Here is a 23,371-nt window from a genome sequence, read left to right on the forward strand (position 1 = left end):
ATACTAGGAAGTGTCAGAGGAAGGCCCAAAAAATTGTCAAGACTCCAGTCACCCAAGTCATAGACTGTTCTCTCTGCTACTGCACAGCAAACGGTACAGGAGCGCCAAGTAAAGGACCAAAAGGCTCCTTAACAGCTTCTTCCCCCAAGCCATAAGACTGCTGAACAACTAAACTAATCAAATGGCCACCCGCACAATTTACATTGACCTGTACGTCCACACATTGACTTGGTACCGGTACCCCCTGTATATAGCCTCGTTATTGTTATGTACATTTCTTGTGTTACCTTTTCTTAGAACTTCAGTAAATATTTTATTAACTCTATTTCTTGAACTGCATTGGAAAGGGGATACCTAGTCAGTTGTACAACTGAATGCCTTCAATTGAAATGTGTCTTCTGCATTTAACCCAATCCCTCTGAATCAGAGAGGTGCGTGGGGCTGCCTTAATCGACAGCCACGTCTTCAGGCGCCCAGGGAACAGTGGGTTAACTGCCTTGCTTGTCAGCTTGGGGATTTTATCCAGCAACCTTCGGTTACTGGCCCAATGCTCTAAACACTAGGCTGCCTGTTGGTTAAGGGCTTGTAAGTAAGCATTTAATGGTAAGGTCTACACCTGCTGTATTCAGCTCATGTGACAAATAATATTTGATTTCATTTAAAGTATTTCTTCTTAAGTACTTTACACTACTGTTTACATCACCCTAAAGCAAATAAGCAACTTGAATAATACGTTACTTGGATAGGTTTGGTTGCTTGAGTTCTGTAAATATCTTATTTTTGTTTTGCTTGTCAGAAGTTCTGAATGACTGATTCAGAGTTTGATTCAATGTAATTTGCAGAATATCTCTCAGGAATTAGCCAATTAGTCAAACAGTACTTAGGAAAGACTAAACACCGGTAGAACACAAACAAAACATCCCATCACCTTCTGTGCACAATAAGCTAAATACAGAATTGTTTGTCAACAATCTTTTCTTTTATGACCATAAAAACCTTTTGAGCACCTCGTCCTGTCCCATCTGAAAACCACCACTGACGCCCTCCTTGACCCCATGCAGTTCGCCTAACGAGCCAATAGGTCTGTGGACTATGCCGTCAACATGGGCATTCGCTACATCCTACAACCCCTCAAGAATCCAAGGACATACATAAGGATATTGTTTATTTCACTTTAGTTCAGCAGTTCAACACAATCATTTCGGACCTGCTACAGCACAAACTCACCCAGCTGAATGTATTTGCCGGTGGATCACAGACTTCCTAACCAAGAGGACACAGCACGTTAAGCTGCATTTATACTCCTGCCAAGATAATCCATCCACCTGATAGGTGTGGCATATGAAGAAGCTGATTAAACAGCATGGTCATTACATGGGTGCACCTTATGCTGGGGACAATAAAAGGCCACTCTAAAATGTGCAGTTTTGTCACCCAACACAATTCCACAGATGTATCAAGTTTTGAAGGAGTGTGCAATTGGCATGCTGACTGCAGGAATGTCAACCAGAGCTGTTGCCATATAATTAAAATGTTAATTTCTCTACCATAAGCCACCTCCAATGTAATTTTTGAGAATTTGGAAGTACGTCTATCGGCGTCACATCTGCAGACCATGTGTAACCACACCAGCCCAGGACCTCCACATCCGGCTTCTTCACATGCGGGATCGTCTGAGATCAGCCACCCGGACAGCTGATGAAACTGTGGGTTTGCACAACCGAAGAATTTCTGCACAAACTTTCAGAAACCGTCTCAGGGAAGCTCATCTGTGTGCTCATCGTCCTCACCAGGGTCTTCACCTGACTGCAGTTTGGAGTCGTAACCAACTTCAGTGGGAAAATGTTCACCTTTGATGGCCAAGGGCATGCTGGAGAAGTGTGCTCTTCAAGGATGAATCTCGGTTTCAACTGTACCGAGCAGATGGCAGAAAATAGTAAAAATGTAGAAAATAGTAAAATAAAGAAAAACCCTTCAATGAGTAGGTGTGTCCAAACTTTTGACTGGTACTGTATGTATATATACAGTATATACAGAAATATCTAACTTACATAAGTAAAACACCAGTCTCAACGTCAACAGTGAAGAGGCGACTCCGGGATGCTGGCCTTCTAGGCAGAGTTCCTCTGTCCAGTGTACTTTTGCCCATCTTAATCTTTTCTTTTTATTGACCAGTCTGAGATATGGCTTTTTATTTGCAATTCTGCCTAGAAGGCCAGCATCCCGGAAACACCTTTTCACTGTTGACGTTGAGACTGGTGTTTTGTGGGTACTATTTAATTAAGCTGCCAGTTGAGGACTAGACACTCTAGTGTACTTGTCCTTTTGCTCTATCTATTCTGGTTAGAGCCAGTTTGTGCTGTTCTGTGAAGGCAGTAGTAGACAGCGTTGTACAAGATCTTCAGTTTCTTGGCAATTTCTCGCATGGAATAGCATTCATTTCTCAGAACAAGAATAGACTGACGAGTTTCTGGCCATTTTGAGCCTGTAATCGAACCCACAAATGCTGATGCTCCAGATACTCAACTAGTCTAAAGAAGGCCAGTTTTATTGCTTCTTTAATCAGAACCACAGTTTTCAGCTGTGCTAACATAATTGCAAAAGGGTTTATTAGCCTTTTAAAATTATAAACTTGGATTAGCTAACACAATGTGCCATTGGAACACAGGTGTGATGGTTGCTGATAATGGGCCTCTGTACGCCTATGTAGATATTCCATAAAGAATCTGCCGTTTCCAGCTACAATAGTCATTTACAACATTAACAATACCTACACTGTATTTCTGATCAATTTTAAGTTATTTTAATGGACAAAAAATGTGCTTTTCTTTCAAAAATGTGACCCCAAACTTTTGAAAGTTTTTTTTTGTGTACATTTGGCCTTGTGTTTTAGGTTATTGTCCTTCTGAAAGGTGAATTTGTCTCCCAGTGTCTGTTGGAAAGCAGAATGAACCAGGTTTTACTCCAAGATTTTGCCTGTGCTTAGCTCTATTCCATTTATTTTTATCCTACAAAACTCCTTAGTCCTTGCTGATGACAAACATACCTATAACATGATCCAGCCACCACCATAATTGAAAATATGAAGAGTGGTGCTCAGTGATGTGTTATGTTGGATTTGCCACAATATATAACTTGGTATTCAGGACATAAAGTTCAGGATAGAACAGCGGCTGGTGCACAATATCTAAGGAAGTCTCTGAGTTTTGCTCGCCTGAGGTAGAGTATCTCATGATAAGCTATAGACCACACTACCTACCTAAAATGTTATCATCTGTATTTTTCGTAGCTGTCTACATACCACCACAGACTGACTAAGGCCGCATTAAATGAGCTGTATTCCGCCATAAGCAAACAGGAAAACGCTCACCCAGAGGCGGCGCTCCTAGTGGCCGGGGTCTTTAATGCAGGGAAACTTAAATCCGTCTTACCAAATTTCTATCAGCGTGCTAAATGTGCAACCAGAGGGGAACAAAACTCTGGACCACCTTTACACATACAAAGCTCTCCCTCACCCTCCATTTGGCAAAAATTAAAGCAGGAAGTACTAGTGACTCGATCAATAAAAAAGTGATCAGATGAAGCAGATGCTAAGCTACAGGACTGTTTTACTAGCATAGACTGGAATATGTTCTGGGATTCCTCCGATAGCATGGAGGAGTACAGCACATCAGTCATTGGCTTCATCAATAAGTGCATCGATGACGTCGTCCCCACAGTGACCGTACGTACATACCCCAACCAGAAGCCATGGATTACAGGAAACATCTGCACTGAGCTAAAGGCTAGAGCTGCCGCTTTCAAGGAGCGGGACTCTAAGAAATCCCGCTATGCCCTCCGACGAACCATCAAACAGGCAAAGCATCATTACAGGACTAAGATCGAATCGTATTACGTGGCAAGGCTTGCAAACTCTTACAGACTACAAAGAAAAGCACAGCCGAGAGCTGCCCAGTGACACGAGCCTATCAGACGAGCTAAACTATTTCTATGCTCGCTTCGAGGCAAATAACACTGGAACATGCATGAGAGCACCAGCTGTTCTGGAAGACAGTGATCACGCTCTCTGCAGCCGATGTGAGTAAGACCTTTAAACAGGTCAACATTCACAAAGCCGCAGGGCCAGATGGATTACCAGGATGTGTACTGTGAGCATGCGCTGACCAACTGGCAAGTGTCTTCACTGACATTTTCAAACTCTCCCTGTCCAAGTCTGTAATACCAACATGTTTTAACCAGACCACCATAGTCCCTGTGCCCAAGAACACTAAGGTAACCTGCCTAAATGGCTACCGATCCATAGCACTCACGTCTGTAGCCATGAAGGGCTTTGAAAGACTGGTCATGGCTCACATCAACACCATTATCCCAGAAACCCTAGACCCACTCCAATTTGCATACTACCGTAACAGATCCACAGATGATGCAATCTCTATTGCACTCCACACTGCCCTTTCCCACCTGGACAAAAGGAACACCTATGAGAGAATGCTATTCATTGACTACAGCTCAGCATTCAACACCATAGTGCCCTAAAAGCTCATCAATAAGCTAAGGACCCTGGGACTAAACACTTCCCTCTGCAACTGGATCCTGGACGACCTGACGAGCCGCCCCCCGGTGGTAAGGGTAGGTAACAACACATCCGCCACGCTGATTCTCAACACAGGGGTCACTCAGGGATGCGTGCTCAGTCACCTCCTGTACTCCCTGTTCACTCATGACTGCACGGTCAGGCACGACTCCAACACCATCATTAAGATTACTGATTACACAACAGTGGTAGGCCTGATCACCAACATCAACGAGATAGGGAGGAGGTCAGAGACCTGGCCGTGTGGTGCCAAGACAACAAACGTGATCAAGACAAAGGAGATGATTGTGGACTACAGGAAAAGGAGGATCGAGCACGTCCCAATTCTCATCGACAGGGCTGTAGTGGAGCATGTTGAGAGCTTCAAGTTCATTGTTGTCCACATCACCAACAAACTAACATGGTCCAAGCACACCAAGACAGTCGTGAAGAGGGCACGACAAAACCTATTCCCCCTCAGGAGACTGAAAAGATTTGGAATGGGTCCTCAGATCCTCAAAAGGTTCTACAGCTGCACCATCGTGAGCATCCTGACTGGTTGCATCACTGCCTGGTATGGCAACTGCTCGGCCTCTGACCGCAAGGCACTACAGAGGGTAGTGCGAACGGCCCATTACAGTACATCACTGGGGCCAAGCTTCCTGCCATCAAGGACCTCTATACCAGGCGGTGTCAGTGGAAGGCCCATAAAATTGTCAAAGACTCCAGCCACCCTAGTCATAGACTGTTCTCTCTGCTACTGTACGGCAAGTGGTACCGGAGTGCCAAGTCTAGGTCCAAGAGGCTTCTAAACAGCTTCTACCCCCAAGCCATAAGACTCCTGAACATCTAATCAAATGTCTACCCAGACTATTTGCATTGCCCCCCCCCCCTTTTACACCGCTGCTACTCTCTGTTGTTATCATCTATGCATAGGCACTTTAATAACTCTACCTACATGCACATATTACCTCAATTACCCTCGACTCACCGGTGCCCCTGTACATTGACTCTGTACCGGTACCCCCCCCGCCCCCATATATATAGTCTCGCTATTGTTATTTTGCTGCTGCTCTTTAATTACTAATTACTTTTATTTCTTATTCCTATTTTTTTTTTTTACTGCATTGTTGGTTAGGAGCTCGTAAGTTGATTTTGATTTGATTTGATTTAGATTTAATTTTCAAATTCTTCACAGTTTTTCTTTAGTGTCTTATTGCAACAGGATGCATGTTTTGGAATATTTTTACTCTGTACAGGCTTCCTTCTTTTCACTCTGTTATTTAGGTTAGTATTGTGGAGTAACTACAAAGTTGTTGTCATCTTCAGTTTTCTCCTCTCACAGCCATTAAACTCTATAACTGTTTAAAAGTCACCATTGGCCTCATGGTGAAATCTCTGAGTGGTTTCCTTCCTATCCGGCAACTGAGTTAGGAAGGACGCCTGTATCATTGTTGTGACACCATTCAAAGTGAATTTAATATCTTCACCTTGCTTAAAAGGATACTAAGCTTCTGGCCCCCCCACCCTCGATTGGTGACCTTCTTTGTGAGGCATTGGAAAACCTCCCTGGTCTTTGTAGTTCAATCTGTGGTGGAAATTCACTGTTCGACTGAGGGACCTTACAGATAGATGAATCCATGCAACCTTTTACTCCGGAACTTATTTAGGCTTGCCATAACAAAGGGGTTGAATACTTACTGACTCAAGACATTTCAGCCTTTCATTTTGTATTAATTTGTACACATTTCTAAAAACATAATTCTACTTTTACGTTATGGGGTATTGTGTGTAGGCCAGTGACACAAAAGCTCAAATTCAGGCTGTAACACAACAAAATGTGGGAAAATGCCAAGAGGTGTGAATACTTTCTGAAGGCACTGTAGCTAAAGATGTCTCCAGTATCCTGGTCTTGAGCAGAGCACAATAACAAGACTCTCCTGTAGACCAATAGCAGTCTTCACACCTGTAGTCGCTATTCAGTGAGCTCAGACCAAGCCATGATATCTGTGCTGTGGGTATAGAGAGCAGAGTAAGATGACTTGTTTGTATATTGTCTACTGCTGGCAGCAGCTCCCTACTAAGGCAAATTCTGGAAATGTTCCTTGCTATTTCTCCTCCCACTATCAGAATCGCTGTCATTAAAGCACTTATGAAGTTCCATTCAGCATCCATTTCACCTCAATAAACTCTTTGAGCTCCACAGCAGTAATATACTCCTCTGTGTCTTTTGTCCCAAAATCAATTTGACACAGTATTGACACAAAGGTGTTTTCTTCTGCATTACCAGAAAAGTTCCACTCAAATCACTACCCCAATCCATCAAACAGTGGCAATCAGAATTACGGAAAGATGCGTAGATTCCACGAAACATGCAGTATAAATGGATTGTTGCATGATTGTCTGAACGAGTGGTGCAGCGGTCTAGGGCACTGCATCTCAGTGTTGGAGGCTTCATTTCCAAACCTGGTTCAAATCCAGGCTGTATCACAACTTGCTGTGATTGGGAGTCCCATAGGGCAGTGCCCAGTGTCGCCGGGGTAGGCCATCATTGTAAGTAAGTATTTGTTCATAACTGACTTGCCTAGTTAAATTATACTTTTAAAAAAAATCTGATAGTGGGATATTATAGTGTTTCATTGGTGACTGTTGTTATTTTAAATAGCCTTCATAATCACCTCTCTTAAAAAGGTCACTGGCAGCGTGTGCCTTTCTCTAGTGTCACAGGGGCACGGCAGGCATGGCTCTGTGGTCAAACGCTTAAATGGTCTGCATGTTGGACAGGAATTCCCCTAATAGTAGCGCCAACACACAGCAGAGCGGGCGGCAGCTGACTCTTAACAGTGCAAGGTGTATATTGTGGAGAATACACACATTTTTTTTGCCAAAAGATTTGTCAAAAGTCATCCCTCGTCCCCACTATGTATCACAACAACAAATAACCCACCAGGACTTGTTCGCTCTTGCATCAGGTGGCAAACAGAGTGCACACTGAACAGACTGGTGTTGTCATATGCTAAAACTGTGTGGCTATCGTAGTTGAAATGTTCATCATTTAAAACACCCCCCACATTATGCCCACTAGAGAAAACCCATGATGTCATTGACTGTTTCTGGAGTGCTATTTCTGTCTGCTGGATGTGCAGTTTGCACTTGGCACCTGACTGTTTAGTCAGCATGGGCTTGAGACAGTATTCTTTCCTTTGTGTTATAAGTTAAATAGCATACCTTTAGGCTTTCTATTTGATTACTTGAAATGTACCGAATACTAACAGTGAAGACAGTATTGACAGCTGTATTGCATATCAGGAACATATGAAGCAGTCCTGCTATGTAGTTAAGTTAATTGGACTGCTGCCGTACAGGCATACAGATGTTTTGGGACTTTGTCCAGGAAGCTCTTGCATGTATTATTGATCATTATTCATTAAAAGTGATAACATCTCTAGATTTATATCAAGAATCCCTAAGACAACGGGAAAAGAGGTCATCGTTGGACCATTACTGCATCCATTCACCAGAAGGCTTTCAAGCCATTTTTATATAATTTAGTCATCACATGACTGGATATAATTGAGCTACAATACCAACCCCAGATGAACAAATCCATTCAGAATCATCAACAGAGCGTGTGTTGGCTCGAACCGGGTCGAGTTCAGAGTAAGAGGTGGGTAGGCATTACCTCCTCTATAGGCTATATTTACCTGAACCATTCATTTCCCCAGCTGGATTGACAAGGATGTCTGTGGTGAGCGTGCCAGCGTCTCCCGCGTACTACATGCTAACGGGCTGGGCTGCTCTGGCTGTCTGCGCAGACTGTGCGGTAACGCCTCGAACACACCAACAGCGTCATTGCGTTTTGGTACACCAGAAATATATTAATTTCCAATGGAATGCAGCGTTTGCCTTGCAGCATTGTGTTGCAGAGGCAGTTGCACTGCGTTCTGTGTGGTGCATATGTATGCAAATGTAATACAATGATTTTAAATCATGGAAGAACACAATCAAAGCTTTCAGGAACCTTCAAAAAGTACTCTAAGTCTAATTAGGGATGTAGAGGAATCCTAAATATGAGGGTGAAAGTGGAAAATAGTAACATTATCTCTTTCTTATCTCTAGGCTGTTAACATTTGGTATGGATGCACATAATGGCATTTAGACTTACTCTTTCTCTGCCCCCTTGCAAGCAATCAAATAAACTCACAAACTAAACTGAAAAAATGCCATTGCAAGTTCATGCAAAAGAAGCAACAACGATAGTACATCATACACAACACTGGACTGACAGAAGGAAAGACCAGTTACATTACTCTCAGTGATTCAATTAAGTCATGAACAATGTATCAAACAATGAGCTAAGATCTTCAATGAATGTACAATAACTATGTTTAGTAACAGTTCACAAGAGCATTTCCATCTATCTGTCTAAGTCCCCCAAAGCAGTTGGAAACGGCAGTAGAAACAGTGTTTCGTTTTGGTGCTGAGACTTTGCCAGGTCCTACCTTAATCTGTCTAGATTTTTTTACTTAAACTTCTCTTATTGATAATCCCATACCAAGTTGAGGAGATGAGACTGTTAGCAGTTGCTTGAACTTCTCTGCAGATGTCCTGTTGGTTAAGCCAGTTTCTGAGGACTATTAGTGACATAGCCCCGCTAACTCCTTTTGTAAGCATGTGTGCTCAAAATGTTTGACATAACTTACAGTGCAATGTGAGTGATTGGCACAATGGACTGTCTACCCCTCACTCATGCTTAAAATGAGTTTGTGTGTGTGTGTGTCTTGTGTGTGTGTGTGTGTGTGTGTGTGAGTGTGAGTGTGAGAAAGAGATGCTGTGTTTTTTTGTGTGGATTTCTGACAGAAGCAAAGTCATCTGAATATTGGCTCTTGAAGTCCATATTTTGGATTTATAGTTTGGATTTTCAGTCAGACATTTGTTTAATGTTAATAAACCCTTTTTCAAGACATAAAGTAAGAGGTCATACACCCAATGCATTATAAAAAAAAACAGAACTAGAAAATGTTTTGTCACAAGTGTATTTAAGCAATCCCAAACGTTCTACCGTCCTGCTGTATCCACTGAATGTATGTAATGTAAGGTAAGGTATATGGGCACAGTGACAGCACCTATGTCTAATGAGGACCATGTCTCTACTCACTCCTCTATTACCATCTAGTGGTAGAAGTACACCAATGCAATCCTGAGTTAGAAAAGACAGTATAATGCTCCAGAACACTGTTCCAGACATGTAACTGAACATCAACATGAACCCTGACTGAGTGGCTTTATGACAGGTGTATGTGACTGGACATTCACTTGTTTGGTCTACACTCCTAAAATCAGGCTTACAGATAGTAAAAGTCCCGAAATGTAATTGTCATTACATAAAAGTGATAGTGTAATATCTTCATTCCTTATCATGTTTGTCCTAATTGTTAATCTAATAGTACCCTCTTGTAGAGCACTGATCTAGAGTCATAGTACAGGACAGCTAAGAGTAATCAGAGGTCCATCAACAGGAGCCACAATAATAATTTCTTCAAAGGCTAAATAAAAAAGAAGACGAGCTGACCCCACTCTCTCTCTGTGTCGCCTGGTGTAACTGCTTTGTTTCATTGCGTTGTACTCTGCTAGGGCCTGAAGTGTTTTTTCTTCCAAGAAATGGAGGATGTTCTTATGTTAGTGCAGAAAGGTCACTAGTAAGAGCCATGGTAACAAATTGCATGTCAAGCCAAATTTGCTAGTGGGCATTTGCGAGTGGACTTTGACCAATTGTCTGTATAGTTAGTACAGTATCATCCTTTACTGTACTTTCGCTGTCTGTTACCTCATGTCAAATAAATGATCAATGAACAGGCACGAGTCTTGCTGTCTGCATACAGATGAGGATATTATGAGTATATGGGTATGTTATGCTTCTTTAATTGGGACTATTTTATTTACATTTGCATAATGTACTGATTATACATTTAAATATATACCGGTAGCCTCTTGTTTTACATATCTGTAAATCCTGTAAGGGCTACAGGAAACAGGTAACCACACTTCAGTGTCCTGATTTCATCAGTAGGAGGAGCAGTTAGACATATTCTGATATGAAAGGAACAAAAATGTTTAGTTGTATTCCTTTATTCCACTAGAGGGTTGTACAGTATGGATTCATACGTCAGGAAGGTTACATTATGTTCTTACAGTGGCTGTTTCACCAGAAACTTATCTGGAAAATCATGTACAACACAACACAACATAAAATGTGAAGTTTAATACATTTATCAGTGAGGCAAAGTCTGGCTTTCAGATTAAAATTGCTATCACATCACATGATACACAAGGCTACATTAGAGGCATTTTAACACTGCCATAATAACAGCATGATCTTTCATAAACATGGCACATTCAACACATAAAACCACAGTGTATTTTGGTGTACACTCCTATTGGTATTGGCTCTAAACTTTTGGATTTGAGATCAAATGTTTTATATGAGGTGACATTTCAGAATGTCACCTTCTTTTTCATGATACTTTCATATATACCGAACAAAAATAAACACAACATCCAACAATTTCAATTATTTTATGAGTTACAGTTCATATAAGGAAATCAGTCAATTTAAATATATTCATTAGGCCCTAATCTATGGATTTCACAAGACTGGGCAGGGGCACAGCCATGGGTGGGCTTGGGAGGGCCCACCCTTTCTAGCCATCGCCGCTCCATTTTTCTATTATCCATTTGTCTTGTTTTGTTTCCATACACACCTGGTTATCATTTCCCCAATCAATCTACTTGTATTTAACCCTCTGTTTCCCATCATGTTTTGTGTGTAATTGTTTCATGTTTTCGTGGTGTTTGATTTACGTGCTTTACTTCGGTTATGTTATGTGGTTTTGAGCGCATTTTTATTTTATGTAGTGCTCTCGTATTTTGGAACTATAATAAAGTGCGCTTGGTTACATTTCACTTCTCTCCTGCACCTGACTTCGCCTCTCATACACCCGATATTGACAGAATTACACACCTACCATGGAGTCAGCAGGAGCAGGTACCCCGGTTAGAGGAGTCGAGGAGCGCGTCCAGGAACATTCGGCCATGTTACATCATCTTGGTGCCATGATGGATCGCGTTGTCCAGACCATGGACCACTGGGAGAGACAGTGGTTGTCACCACCCGTTCCATCCGGAATGAATTCCAATGGGATGCGTCTCTCCCTTCCCAGGGAGTATGATGGAACAGCAGCACAGTGCCAGGGATTTCTGTTACAACTGGATCTCTATCTGGCCACTGTGCACCCAGCTCCCTCAGGAGGGGAGAGAGTGGCCGCTCTCGTCTCCTGTCTCACAGGAAGAGCGCTGGAGTAGGCAAACGCCGTGTGGAGAGAAGGAGACATGGCACCAGACCACTTCGAGGAGTTCACCTGTCGCTTCAGGGCCGTCTTCGACCATCCACCTGAGGGCAGAGCGGCGGGGGCGAGGCTCTTCCATTTGAGACAGGGGACGAGGAGCGCCCAGGACTTCGCTCTGGAATTCCGGACCTTGGCAGCCCGAGCAGGCTGGAACGACAGGGCCCTCATCGACCACTATCGCTGCAGCCTACGAGAGGACGTCCGACGTGAGCTGGCCTGCAGGGATGCGACCATTTCCTTTGACCAACTGGTGGATTTGTCCATCCGGTTGGATAACCTGCTGGTCACCCGCGGACGTCCAAAGGGGGCTCTGTCGGTTCCATCATCCAGCACCCCCGTTCTGATGCCCATGGAGCTTGGAGAGGCTGTGCATAGTCGTTGTACTTATAATATACAGGAGAACGATCGCCTTACGGCAAGGATAGCTGTGCTGCAAGCCCAGCTTCAGACGCGATCGTTAGGCAAGGGTAATTTCAGTGTAGGAAAGGATGAAACAGCGTCTGTGCCACCAGTAAGTACAGATAGTAACGTTAGTATAAACCCCCTCGCACGGTCCCCGCAGCCGGACAACTTTCTCATGGCTTCTGGAGGGAAACGCTGTAGGAATGCTCAACCGGTGTCGCTTATTCAGCCGACAGAAACTTTCAACCGGTTCTCCCCATTAAGCGAGTCGGAGTCGCAGGCCGAGACTTCTCTGGTCTCTACTCCTCCCGCTGTGGGGTCTGAGACGCCGACGGCTCCCACCATTAGCTCTGACAAATTGAAAACCCTAGTCATTGGCGACTCCATTACCCGCAGTATTAGACTTAAAACTAATCATCCAGCGATCATACACTGTTTACCAGGGGGCAGGGCTACCGACGTTAAGGCTAATCTAAAGACGGTGCTGGCTAAAGCTAAAACTGGCGAGTGTAGAGAGTATAGAGATATTGTTATCCACGTCGGCACCAACGATGTTAGGATGAAACAGTCAGAGGTCACCAAGCGCAACATAGCTTCAGCGTGTAAATCAGCTAGAAAGATGTGTCGGCATCGATTAATTGTCTCTGGCCCCCTCCCAGTTAGGGGGAGTGATGAGCTCTACAGCAGAGTCTCACAACTCAATCGCTGGTTGAAAACTGTTTTCTGCCCCTCCCAAAAGATAGAATTTGTAGATAATTGGCCCTCTTTCTGGGACTCACCCACAAACAGGACCAAGCCTGGCCTGTTGAGGAGTGACGGACTCCATCCTAGCTGGAGGGGTGCTCTCATCTTATCTACGAACATAGACAGGGCTCTAACTCCTCTAGCTCCACAATGAAATAGGGTGCAGGCCAGGCAGCAGGCTGTTAGCCAGCCTGCCAGCTTAGTGGAGTCTGCCACTAGCACAGTCAGCGTAGTCAGCTCAGCTTTCCCCATTGAGACCGTGTCTGTGCCTCGATCTAGGTTGGGCAAAATTAAAAATGGCGGTGTTCGCTTTAGCAATCTCACTAGTATAAAGACCTCCTCCATTCCTGCCATTATTGAAAGAGATTGTGATACCTCACATCTCAAAATTGGGTTACTTAATGTTAGATCCCTCACTTCCAAGGCAGTTATAGTCAATGAACTAATCACTGATAATAATCTTGATGTGATTGGCCTGACTGAAACATGGCTTAAGCCTGATGAATTTACTGTGTTAAATGAGGCCTCACCCCTGGTTACATTAGTGACCATACCCCCGTGCATCCGGCAAAGGCGGAGGTGTTGCTAACATTTACGATAGCAAATTTCATTTTACAAAAAAAAAACAACAATGACGTTTTCGTCTTTTGAGCTTCTAGTCATGAAATCTATGCAGCCTACTCACTCACTTTTTATAGCTACTGTTTATAGGCCTCCTGGGCCATATGCAGTGTTCCTCACTGAGTTCCCTGAATTCCTATCGGATCTTGTAGTCATAGCAGATAATATTCTAATTTTTGGTGACTTTAACATTCACATGGAAAAGTCCACAGACCCACTCCAAAAGGCTTTCGGAGCCATCATCGACTCAGTGGGTTTTGTCCAACATGTCTCTGGACCTACTCACTGCCACAGTCATACTCTGGACCTAGTTTTGTCCCATGGAATAAATGTTGTGGATCTAAATGTTTTTCCTCATAATCCTGGACTATCGGACCACCATTTTATTACGTTTGCAATTGCAACAAATAATCTGCTCAGACCCCAACCAAGGAGCATTAAAAGTCGTGCTATAAATTCTCAGACAACCCAAAGATTCCTTGATGCCCTTCCAGACTGCCTCTGCCTACCCAAGGATGTCAGAGGACAAAAATCAGTTAACCACCTAACCGAGGAACTCAATTTAACCTTGCGCAATACCCTAGATGCAGTTGCACCCCTAAAAACTAAAAACATCTGTCATAAGAAACTAGCTCCCTGGTATACAGAAAATACACGAGCTCTGAAGCAAGCTTCCAGAAAATTGGAACGGAAATGGCGCCACACCAAACTGGAAGTCTTCCGACTAGCTTGGAAAGACAGTACCGTGCAGTATCGAAGAGCCCTTACTGCTGCTCGATCATCCTATTTTTCCAATTTAATTGAGGAAAATAAGAACAATCCGAAATTTATTTTTGATACTGTCGCAAAGCTAACTAAAAAGCAGCCTTCGCAAATGGAGGATGGCTTTCACTTCAGCAGTAATAAATTTATGAACTTCTTTGAGGAAAAGATCATGATCATTAGAAAGCAAATTACAGACTCCTCTTTAAATCTGGGTATTCCTCCAAAGCTCCATTGTCCTGAGTCTGCACAACTCTGCCAGGACCTAGGATCAAGGGAGATACTAAAGTGTTTTAGTACTATATCCCTTGACGCAATGATGAAAATAATCATGGCCTCCAAACCCTCAAGCTGCATACTGGACCCTATTCCAACTAAACTACTGAAAGAGCTGCTTCCTGTGCTTGGCCCTCCTATGTTGAACATAATAAACGGCTCTCTATCCACCGGATGTGTACCAAGCTCACTAAAAGTGGCAGTAATAAAGCCTCTCTTGAAAAAGCCGAATCTTGATCCAGAAATTATAAAAAACTATCGGCCTATATCGAATCTTCCATTCCTCTCAAAAATTTTAGAAAAAGCTGTTGCACAGCAACTCACTGCCTTCCTGAAGACAAACAATGTATACGAAACGCTTCAGTCTGGTTTTAGACCCCATCATAGCACTGAGACTGCACTTGTGAAGGTGGTAAATGACCTTTTAATGACGTCAGACCGAGGCTCTGCATCTGTCCTCGTGCTCCTAGATCTTAGTGCCGCTTTTGATACCATCGATCACCACATTCTTTTGGAGAGATTGGAAACCCAAATTGGTCTACATGGACAAGTTCTGGCCTGGTTTAGATCTTATCTGTCGGAAAGATATCAGTTTGTCTCTGTGAATGGTTTGTCCTCTGACAAATCAATTGTAAATTTCGGTGTTCCTCAAGGTTCCGTTTTAGGACCACTATTGTTTTCACTATATATTTTACCTCTTGGGGATGTCATTCGAAAACATAATGTTAAATTTCACTGCTATGCGGACGACACACAGCTGTACATTTCAATGAAACATGGTGAAGCCCCAAAATTGCCCTCGCTAGAAGCCTGTGTTTCAGACATAAAGAAGTGGATGGCTGCAAACTTTCTACTTTTAAACTCGGACAAAACAGAGATGCTTGTTCTAGGTCCCAAGAAACAAAGAGATCTTCTGTTGAATCTGACAATTAATCTGGATGGTTGTACAGTCGTCTCAAATAAAACTATGAAGGACCTCGGCGTTACTCTGGACCCTGATCTCTCTTTTGAAGAACATATCAAGACTGTTTCAAGGACAGCTTTTTTCCATCTACGTAACATTGCAAAAATCAGAAATTTTCTGTCCAAAAATGACGCAGAAAAATTAATCCATGCTTTTGTTACTTCTAGGCTGGACTACTGCAATGCTCTACTTTCCGGCTACCCGGATAAAGCACTAAATAAACTTCAGTTAGTGCTAAATACGGCTGCTAGAATCCTGACTAGAACCAAAAAATGTGATCATATTACTCCAGTGCTAGCCTCCCTACACTGGCTTCCTGTTAAGGCAAGGGCTGATTTCAAGGTTTTACTGCTAACCTACAAAGCATTACATGGGCTTGCTCCTACCTATCTTTCCGATTTGGTCCTGCCGTACATACCTACACGTACGCTACGGTCACAAGACGCAGGCCTCCTAATTGTCCCTAGAATTTCTAAGCAAACGGCTGGAGGTAGGGCTTTCTCCTATAGAGCTCCATTTTTATGGAATGGTCTGCCTACCAATGTGAGAGACGCAGACTCAGTCTCAACCTTTAAGTCTTTACTGAAGACTTCTCTCTTCAGTAGGTCCTATGATTAAGTATAGTCTGGCCCAGGAGTGTGAAGAGGAACGGAAAGGCTGGAGCAACGAACCGCCCTTGCTGTCTCTGCCTTGCCGGTTCCCCTCTTTCCACTGGGATTCTCTGCCTCTAACCCTTTTACAGGGGCTGAGTCACTGGCCTACTGGTGTTCTTCCATGCCGTCCATGGGAGGGGTGCGTCACTTGAGTGGGTTGAGTCACTGACGTGGTCTTCCTGTCTGGGTTGGCGCCCCCCCCCCTTGCGTTGTGCCATGGCGGAAATCGTTGTGGGCTATACTCGGCCTTGTCTTAGGACGGTAAGTTGGTGGTTGGAGACATCCCTCTAGTGGTGTGGGGGCTGTGCTTTGGCAAAGTGGGTGGGGTTATATCCTGCCTGTTTGGCCCTGTCCGGGTATCATCGGATGGGGCCACAGTGTCTTCTGATCCCTCCTGTCTCAGCCTCCAGTATTTATGCTGCAGTAGTTTATGTGTCGGGGGCTAGGGTCAGTCTGTTACATCTGGAGTATTTCTCTTGTCTTATCCGGTGTCCTGTGTGTATTTAAATATGCTCTCTCTAATTCTCTCTTTCTCTCTTTCTGTCTTTCTCTCGGAGGACCTGAGCCCTAGGACCATGCCTCAGGACTACCTGGTATGATGACTCCTTGCTGTCCCCAGTCCACTTGGCCGTGCTGCTGCTCCAGTTTCAACTGTTCGGCCTGCGGCTATGGAACCCTGACCTGTTCACCGGACGTGCTTGTTGCACCCTCGACAACTACTATGATTATTATTATTTGACCATGCTGGTCATTTATGAACATTTTAACATTTTAATATTTTGACCATGTTCTGTTATAATATCCACCCTGCACAGCCAGAAGAGGACTGGCCACCCCTCATAGCCTGGTTCCTCTCTAGGTTTCTTCCTAGGTTTTTGGCCTTTCTAGGGAGTTTTTCCTAGGGAGTTTTTCCTAGCCACCGTGCTTCTTTCACATGCTTTGCTTGCTGTTTGGGGTTTTAGGCTGGGTTTCTGTACAGCACTTTGAGAATATCAGCTGATGTACGAAGGGCTATATAAAAATAAATTTGATTTGATTTGATTTGATATGATTTGATTTGCATAGGGAGACTGGAGGAGGATCCATCACGTGCGCCATCTGTGGCCGCAGAGGACACACTGCCGGTTGGTGCCGTGTTGGTTCCTTTGGGAGTCAAGGCAACAGGCAGGGCACTCTGACGTCACCTCAGGTGAGTTTGCAGCACACTCATCCAGAGTCCTCTGTTGATCAACTGTTTGTGCCTGTTCGTTTCCCTGAGTTTTCCCCACATTCCCAGCATAAGGCGCTCGTCGATTCAGGAGCAGCTGGGAATTTTATAGACAGAGCATTAGCCATTAGGTTAGGGATCCCCATTTTTCCTATAGTTAGATCCTTCCCGGTACACGCTCTAGATAGTCGACCATTAGGGTCCGGGCTAATCAAGGAGGCCACCATCTCCTTTGCTATGGTTATGCTGGGGAGTCATTTTCTCATTGACTCTCCCGCGTTTCCTGTGGTACTAGGCCTTCCTTGATTGGCTCTGCATAACCCCACTATTTCCTGGCAACAGAGGGCTCTCACGGGGTGGTCGCGAGAGTGCTCAGGGAGGTGTATAGGGGTTTCTGTTGGTGCTACCACGGTGGAAAGTCCAGACCAGGTCTCCACCGTGCACATCCCCCCAGAATATGCCGATTTGGCTCTCGCCTTCTGTAAAAAGAAGGCGACTCAATTACCACCTCATCGACGGGGGGATTGTGCGATAAATCTCCTGGCAGACGCTGCGCTTCCCAGGAGTCACGTGTATCCCCTGTCGCAAGCGGAGACGGTGGCTATGGATACATATGTCTCTGAATCCCTGCGTCAGGGGTACATTCGGCCCTCTACTTCACCCGCCTCCTCGAGTGCCTTTTTCGTGAAGAAGAAGGATGGAGGTTTACGCCCGTGCATTGACTATAGAGGTCTCAATCAAATTACGGTGAGGTACAGTTACCCGCTACCTCTTATCGCCACGGCGATTGAGTCAATGCATGGGGCGCACTTCTTCACGAAACTGGATCTCAGGAGTACGTGTAACCTGGTGCGTATCCGGGAGGGAGACGAGTGGAAGACAGCGTTCAGTACCACCACAGGGCATTATGAGTACCTCGTCATGCCGTACGAGTTTTTTAGGGACCTGCACGGGCAGGATGTAGTGGTGTATATCGATGACATTCTGATTTACTCCGCTACACGCGCCGAGCATGTGTCTTTGGTACACAAGGTACTTGGACGACTGATGGAGCATGACCTGTACATCAAGGCTGAGAAATGCCTGTTCTTTCAGCAGGCCGTCTCCTTCCTAGGGTATCACATTTCCACATCAGGTGTGGAGATGGAGAGGGACCGCATTGCAGCCGTGCGTAATTGGCCGACTTCCACCACGGTAAAGGAGGTGCAGCGATTTTTAGGGTTTGCCAATTAATACCGGAGATTTATCAGGGGGTTTTGGTCAGGTTGCTGCGCCCATTACCTCACTGCTGAAGGGGGGTCCTGTAAGGTTGCGGTGGACGGCTGAGGCAGACAGGGCTTTTTGGCAACTAAGAGCTCTGTTTACTTCGGCTCCAGTGCTGGCCCATCCAGATCCCTCTTTGGCATTCATAATGGAGGAGGACGCGTCCGAGGCTGGGATAGGAGCCATGCTCTCACAGCGCTCGGGCATGCCACCGAAACTCTGTCCCTGTGCTTTCTTCTCGAAGAAGCTCAGCCCAGCGGAGCGTAACTATGATGTGGGGGACCGGGAGTTGTTGGCTGTGGTTAAAGAGTTGAAAGCGTGGAGACATTGGCTTGATGGGGCTAAATGCCCTTTTCTCATCTGGACTGACCACCGCAACCTGGAGTACATCCGGGCAGCGAGGAGACTGAATACTTGTCAGGCAAGGTGGGCCATGTTCTTTACCCGTTTTGTGTTTACCCTATCTGACAGACCAGGTTCCCAGAATAAGAAGGCAGACGCACTGTCCCGGCTGTATGACATAGAGGAGCAACCTATGGATCAGACTCCCATACTCCCGGCTTCTTGCCTGGTAGAGCCGGTCGTGTGGCATCTGGATGTGGACATTCAGCAGGCGTTGCGTACAGAGCCCGCTCCCCTCCAGTGTCCCGTTGGGCGTAAGTACGTTCCGTCTGCTGTCCGTGACCAGTTGATCTCTTGGGCCCACACATCTCCCTCTGGTCATCCGGGGATCGGTCGGATGGTGCGCTGTCTGACTGGGATGTACTGGTGGCCCACTTTGGCTAAGGACTTGAGGGTTTATGTCTCCTCCTGCTCGGTGTGTGCCCAGTGTAAGGCTCCGAGACACCTGCCCAGAGGTAAGCTACATCCCTTATCCGTTCCACAACGACCTTGGTCTGTCCGTGGATTTCCTAACGGATCTTCCTCCCTCACAGGGACATACCACGATCCTGGTCGTTTTTCTAAGTCCTGTCGTCTCCTCCCTCTGCCTGGTCTCCCTACGGCCCTACAGACTGCGGAGGCCTTGTTTACACACGTCTTCCGGCACTACGGGGTGTCTGAGGATATGGTGTCGGATCGGGGTCCCCAGTTCACATCGAGAGTTTGGAAGGCGTTCATGGAACGTCTGGGGGTCTCGATTAGCCTTACCTCAGGTTTTCACCCCGAGAGTAACGGGCAGGTAGAGAGAGTTAACCAGGATGTGGGCAGGTTTCTGCGGTCATATTGCCAGGACCGGCCGGGGGAGTGGGCAGTGTTTGTGCCCTGGGCCGAGATGGCACAGAACTCGCTTCACCACTCCTCCACTAACCTCTACCCCTTTCAGTGCGTATTGGGGTACCAGCCAGTTCTGGCACCATGGCATCAGGGTCAGACCGAGACTCCTGTGGTGGATGACTGGTTTAGGCGCGCGGAGGAGACATGGGGAGCTTTCCGTGTCCATCTGCAGCGAGCCGCGCATCGCCAGAAAGCCAGCGCGGACCGTCACCGCAGTGAGACCCCAGTGTTCGCACCAGGGGACCGGATCTGGCTCTCGACCCGTAACCTGCCCCTCCGCCTGCCCTGCCGGAAGCTGGGTCCGCGGTTTGTGGGGCCATTTAAAGTCCTGAGGAAGGTGAACGAGGTATGTTATAGATTACAGCTTCACTCTGATTATCGTGGTCGGTGGTGGCTGGTACGCTCCAGGAAACTGAGGTGCGGGAGGTCCCTCTGCCCCCTTTGGACATCGAGGGGCCCCGGCATATATCGTACGTTCCATCCTGGATTCGAGGCGTCGGGTGGGGGGCCTTCAGTGGGAGTGGGAGGGGTACGGGCCGGAGGAGATGTTCCGGTTGCAGATGTTTTGGATCCTGAACTGCTGCGGGAGTTTCACCGATCGCCCTGCGCCTCGTTCTCTGGGTCGTCCTCGAGGCCAGTGTCGGCACGCCGCTGGAGCCGCGCGTCAAGGGGGGTACTGTCACGACTTCCGCCGAGGTCGGCTCCTCTCCTTGTTTGAGCGGCGTTCGTCGATCGACGTCACCGGCTTTCTAGCCATTGCCGCTCCATTTTTCTATTATCCATTTGTCTTGCCTTGTTTCCATACACACCTGGTTATCATTTCCCCAATCAATCTACTTGTATTTAACCCTCTGTTTCCCATCATGTTTTGTGTGTAATTGTTTCATGTTTTTCGTGGTGTTTGATTTACGCGCTTTACTTTGGTTATGTTCCGTGGTTTTGAGCGCATTTTTATTTTACGTAGTGCTCTCGTATTTTGGAACTATAATAAAGTGTGCTTGGTTACATTTCGCTTCTCTCCTGCACCTGACTTCGCCTCTCATACACCCGATTTTGACAACATGGGAGACTGGCCCATCCACTGGGGAGCAGGGCCCAGCCAATCAGAATTAGTTTTTCCCAAGAAAAGGGATTTATTCCAGACAGAAACAATCCTCAATTTCATCAGCTGTCCGGGAGGCTGGTCTCTGACGGTCCTGTAGGTGAAGATGCTGGATGTGGAGGTCCTGGGCTGGTGTGGTTACACGTGGTCTGCAGTTGTGAGGCTGGTTGGACGTCCTGCCAAATTCTCTAAAACAACGTTGGAAACGGCTTATGGTAGAGAAATGAACATGGCAACTGCTCTGGAGGGCATTCTAGCATTCAGCTCCCTCAAAACTTGAGACATCTGTGGCATTGTGTTGTGTTACAAAACTGCACATTTTAGAGTGGCCTTTTATTGTCCTCAGTATAACGTGTCTGGAATGATTATGCTGTTTATTTAGCTAATTGATATACCACACCTGTCATGTGGACGGATTATCTTGGCAAAGGAGAAATGCTCACTAACAGGAATGTAAACAAATATGTGCACAAAATTTGAGAGAAAAAAGCTTTTGGTATATATGGAAAATTTCTGGGATCATTTATTTCAATTCATGAAACATGGGACCAACATTTTACATGTTGCGTTTATATTCTTGTTCAGTATCAGTATCTATCTGTTTTACCATTTAGAAATTAAAGCACTTTATGTATCTAAAAGGATGGTTTGTTGTCATATAGGTGCAGTTAAATGTGTTGTTTTACTGGAGCAAATTAGGGTTAAGTGTCACGACTTCCACCAAAGGTGGCTCCTCTCCCTGTTCGGGCAGTGCTCGGCGGTCATCGTCGCCGGTCTACTAGCTGCCACCGATCCTTTTTCGTTTGGTCATGTCTGTTTTGATTGTTCACCTGTGTCTAGTTTAGGTTGATTAGTTGGGGAATTTATCTCGCCCTACCCATTTTGTTTCATGCGGGTTTGTTTGTGTTTTCCTGTCTTTGGTTTTGGGTGGTGTATTTTTTTGTTTCATTTTTACAGGTGTTTTTTCCTAGACTATGTTCTAGATGATTTTGTGGACTGCTATTTAGTCTGTGCCTGTAAGTTTTTATGAACTGTTAATAAATCTGCCTTCTTCGTATTTACCCCTCTCTTGCGCCTGACTTCTACACCCACCTCTCGTAGAGAGACTTGACATTAAGTGCCTTGCTCAAGGGTATATGGACAGATTTTTCACCTTGTCAGCTCGGGTATTCGAACAAGCGACCTTTCAGTTACTGGCCCAACACTTGGCTAACCGCTAGGCTACCTGCCGCCCTAGTACACCCATTTGAAGGTGCATAAGTATTTGGACAATTTCACTTAGTGTGAAATGTACATATATATATAATCCCCCCCCAAAAAACTGCTAACCTCACTTGTTATGGGTAATGGTGAGCGGTTTTAGGGGTATGAACTTTGTGCCTAACTTTCTCACTCATCATTATTCAGCATTCATTCATGATTATCTGTAATCATGGTAGCATCAACATCAATGTAGAAGTGTTCAGAAACATATTCTGTTCTTATTTACAATAAAAGTGGCTCCAAAATGACACAATAAATTATTTACCATTCATTTCTATTGGGCACAGCCTACATTTTTTCCCATTCTTCTGAACAGTTTGTGCTTCAGCTGCCTTCAATTTGGTGTCTGTTTCCATAAAAACTCCAGCAGTGACGTCTCTTTTTTATTTCCCCCCTTGGGTTTGGTCCTCTATTTTCCAAAACCATACATTGAACATTGATTTTAAGGTGTTGCTTAGTTTTTAAATCAAGGCCTCTTAACGGGAATGGCTTCTGATGTGGTCAAACTCACATAAAAAGTCCCCAAACATTGGCACTAGAGGGATCAACAAAACATATTCGAATGGTGAAATCACATATATCCATTGACTTCCAATTACGGAGACCATTTTAACACCATTAACCAGCGTAATGCGTTTGTGTACAAATTAACACAGGATTTATTTTATTTATTATTATTTAAATTTTTATTGAACCTTTATTTAACTAGGCAAGTGATGTAGCCTGGATGCCGGCATGATCAGTAATGAGATGTAGGTAGTTGTGGGGGATCCATTGTAGTTGTGGTGTGTTGAGCTCATGTTGGTGATAGGGAGAGGTACTGTAGTACAGACAATGTGGGTCAGATTGGTGGAGTGGAG

General features: G+C 45.1%; 1 protein-coding gene across 1 annotated transcript in view; it reads right to left on the bottom strand.

Moving 5' to 3' along the window:
- LOC106584247 (calcium-activated potassium channel subunit beta-2-like) overlaps positions 1-12,147 on the bottom strand; it is a 33,737-nt gene extending 21,590 nt beyond the window's left edge. Inside the window, exon 1 of the mRNA XM_045705908.1 lies at positions 11,867-12,147. Coding sequence (XP_045561864.1) covers positions 11,867-12,147 — 281 coding nt within the window. The remainder of the gene's footprint in view (positions 1-11,866) is intronic.
- Between the last annotated feature and the right edge of the window lie 11,224 nt (positions 12,148-23,371).

This window comes from Salmo salar, chromosome ssa23 (genome assembly GCF_905237065.1).
Source record: "Salmo salar chromosome ssa23, Ssal_v3.1, whole genome shotgun sequence".
In the NCBI taxonomy this organism is placed as follows: Eukaryota; Metazoa; Chordata; class Actinopteri; order Salmoniformes; family Salmonidae; genus Salmo; species Salmo salar.